General features: G+C 47.9%; 1 protein-coding gene across 1 annotated transcript; it reads left to right on the forward strand.

Annotated features, from left to right (window-relative positions):
- Positions 1-452: 452 nt before the first annotated feature.
- LYZL6 (lysozyme like 6) lies at positions 453-2,705 on the forward strand. The gene is made up of 3 exons (XM_011377101.1): positions 453-591; positions 1,532-1,690; positions 2,623-2,705. The coding sequence occupies exons 1-3, from the start codon at positions 453-455 to the stop codon at positions 2,703-2,705; spliced, it is 381 nt and encodes a 126-aa protein (XP_011375403.1).
- Positions 2,706-2,965: the final 260 nt, after the last annotated feature.

Consider the following 2,965-nt stretch of genomic DNA (forward strand, 5'->3'; position numbering starts at 1 on the left):
GAAGCTGCTTCATGCCTGACTTATGAAGCCAGTGGATGGAGGAACCAAGACCTTTGGGAACACGTGTGTCCACGCGTGCGCGCGCGTGCGCACACACACGCGCGCACACACACACACACACACACACCCTTAGTGACAGAAATAGCCCCATTCTTTGTTTTCATGGCATTGACTGTTTTGAAGGATATAGGCCAGTTGTTTTATAGAAGTTTCCTCTGTTCTGCTTTGTCTGATGTTTCCTCAGGATTAAATACAGGTTATGCATCCCTGGCCAGAGTCCTACATAATAAATGAGAAAGAAAGAGACTGGAAACAGCCCGGTGGGGAGCAGTGAGTGAGCAAGGACATTGGCTCTCCCCAGATTCCTCAGAGACTTAGAGAAGACCAGCAGGAAATCCGCGAGACCCTAAAAACTGCAGGCCCTCAGCTGGGCCTTCTCCCCTCCAACGATGATGACAAGGGCACTTCTCATCTCCTTGGTCAGTTGCCTTGTTACCATTAGTAAGGCCAGACTCATCAACCGCTGTGACTTGGCCAGGGTGCTACACCAGGAGGACTTGGATGGTTTTGAGGGCTACTCCCTGACCGACTGTGAGTGCCATTTCTTTACACCTCCCACCCCTTCCTCTCTTCCTCTCCTGGTCATGCCCGACGTGGCCATCTTCCTTTCTCTCTTTCATCTTTGAAAGCTAAGTTCAAAAAGCAGCCCTCTGCAAGAAACCTTTCCCAACATTCCATATTTATTCAGCTATTATTAACTGAGCACTTATTATGTCCTAGGAACTATTTTAGGTGCTGAGGAGATGAACAAAGCTTCTTCCCTTATAGTGTTCACATTCTGGGGAAGAGATAAGCAGTAAACAAATACAAAAATATACGAAGCACTTCCTGGTGGTGATAAATGCTATGCAGAAGAATAAAGCAGGGGAAGGGGCAGGTGGCACTGTCCTAGAAGAAGAAATCAAGGAAAGTCTCTTGGAGAAGATGACATTGAGCAGTGCCGAATGAAGTAAAGGACCTGGCCATCCAAAGGTCTAGGGGAAAAGCATTCCAGGCAGAGGAAATAGCCAATGCAAAGGCTTTGTCCTACTCTATGGGAGGGATATCTCTCTTTTGCCCAGAATTTGTGCATACTTGTCTTACAACACTGTCTCTTTTTACTTTGTTTTGTGGACTTTTTTAGGTACCTATCTTCATTCTTGTACTACAGGCAGGCCCTTCGAAGGCAGCATCTGCATTTGACCCAGCTAAATGTCCCTCACTGGGCTTTACACAGTTCCTGGCACACAGTAGGTGATTATTAAGTGCCAGAAGCATGGAGGGACAGAGGGACAGATGAACAGTTACACTGATGGGTTGGTGGATGGACTGAAGAATGAGAGGAGAAGCTAAGGGGTATTCCTAGCCCACTAGCCCCGTCTAGCCTCTTAGGCCTTGTTCCTTTCTTTTGATTCTTCATCTTCCTTTCTCCTCCATCTCACTTCTTTCTCAGCCTGGCCCCCTCTAAACACCCTCTTCTCCCTGTTCTAAGGGCTATGCCTGGCTTTTGTGGAAAGCAAATTCAACATATCAAAGATAAATGAGAATGCAGATGGCAGCTTTGACTATGGCATCTTCCAGATCAACAGCCACTACTGGTGCAACGACTACCGGAGTCACTCGGAAAACATTTGCCACACAGAGTGTCAAGGTCTGTCCCGGGCCTCAGGGTGGGAGAGGTGAGAGGGATGACCAGGCTCTACTCACAAAATTGCCCGTCCCACTCACAGCCTGGGAATGCCCCCAGAGGGATGGCTCAAGGAATCAGAAAATTACTTGAGTGAGCAGAGGGTTTGACTAGCGGCCCTACTGCCTGTCCAGTTAGGAGGTTCTGCTGTGTCCTCGAGCGGGATCCAGAAAGGCTCTCCACAGACAGTGGCAGTAGAGCAGTCACAGCAGCCAACATTTATTCAGAGCATAATCTATACTTAATAATATATACATAATATTACATGAATAGCTCATTTTATCCAATTTTCCATGCAGTAGAAACTGTTATGATCCCCACTTTACAGATGAGCAAACTGAAGCTCATAGAATCAGTGCTGAATGCCAGACTGGTGGTCCTGGAGGCTCAGCTCTAACCACTAAGTAGTATTGTCTTTGGATAATGTTCTGACCAAAGGCCAAGTTGCAAACTCCCCACCTCAGTCTCCTCAGGTCCGTGACTCTCTCCTTCACCTCTTCTTTCATACTCTGATCAATGTCCCTGGCTCTTCACCAAGAGAACCTCCCCCATTATGCAGGACTTCACCTTGGTCTCTGTGCTGTCCATTTTGGCATTTCATTTCCTTACAAACCACCAAACTTTGGGTAAACTACCATCTACTCTGGCTAGGAACTATGGTAGTAAACAGGCCCAAATCTCAGTCCTCCTGACCTTCCTGCCCCCACCCTAGGCCACCCCCGACCTCTAGCAGCCATTGTCGGGATGTCTAAGTGGGCCTCTGGGAGGGGAGCCTTGCCTAATCTGGAAGTACTCAGCCCCCAGGTGGCACACGCCTGGGCAGGGAGAGCCAGTGTCTGCCTCAGTTTGGGGACTGTCCTCGGTGTTCTCACAGGTATTCTCTCTCTCCTTTTCAGAACTGCTGCGCCCCAATCTTCTCTCAATCATCCACTGTGCAAAAAAGATTGTGTCTGGAGCAGGGGGGATGAAGAACTGGTAAGGAAGACACTGTAGGACTAAGTTAGCAGTCAGAGCCCCAAGAAGGATGTGGTGACAGAGAAAGAGACAGTAGGCAAGGACTAGACCCATTCTGCAACTTAGAAAAGTGTAGGATAGTGACGGAGCTTGGAACTCTGACTTAGAAGACCTAGGATCTCATTCTTTCTCTGATATTGTATGAAACAAAACACTTTTGGTTGCAGTAATAAAGCAACCTGAGCTAGCTGAGGGAAAGTTATTCCAAGAGGACACAGTGTCTGG

Source organism: Pteropus vampyrus, unplaced genomic scaffold (genome assembly GCF_000151845.1).
Source record: "Pteropus vampyrus isolate Shadow unplaced genomic scaffold, Pvam_2.0 Scaffold306, whole genome shotgun sequence".
Classification (NCBI taxonomy): domain Eukaryota; kingdom Metazoa; phylum Chordata; class Mammalia; order Chiroptera; family Pteropodidae; genus Pteropus; species Pteropus vampyrus.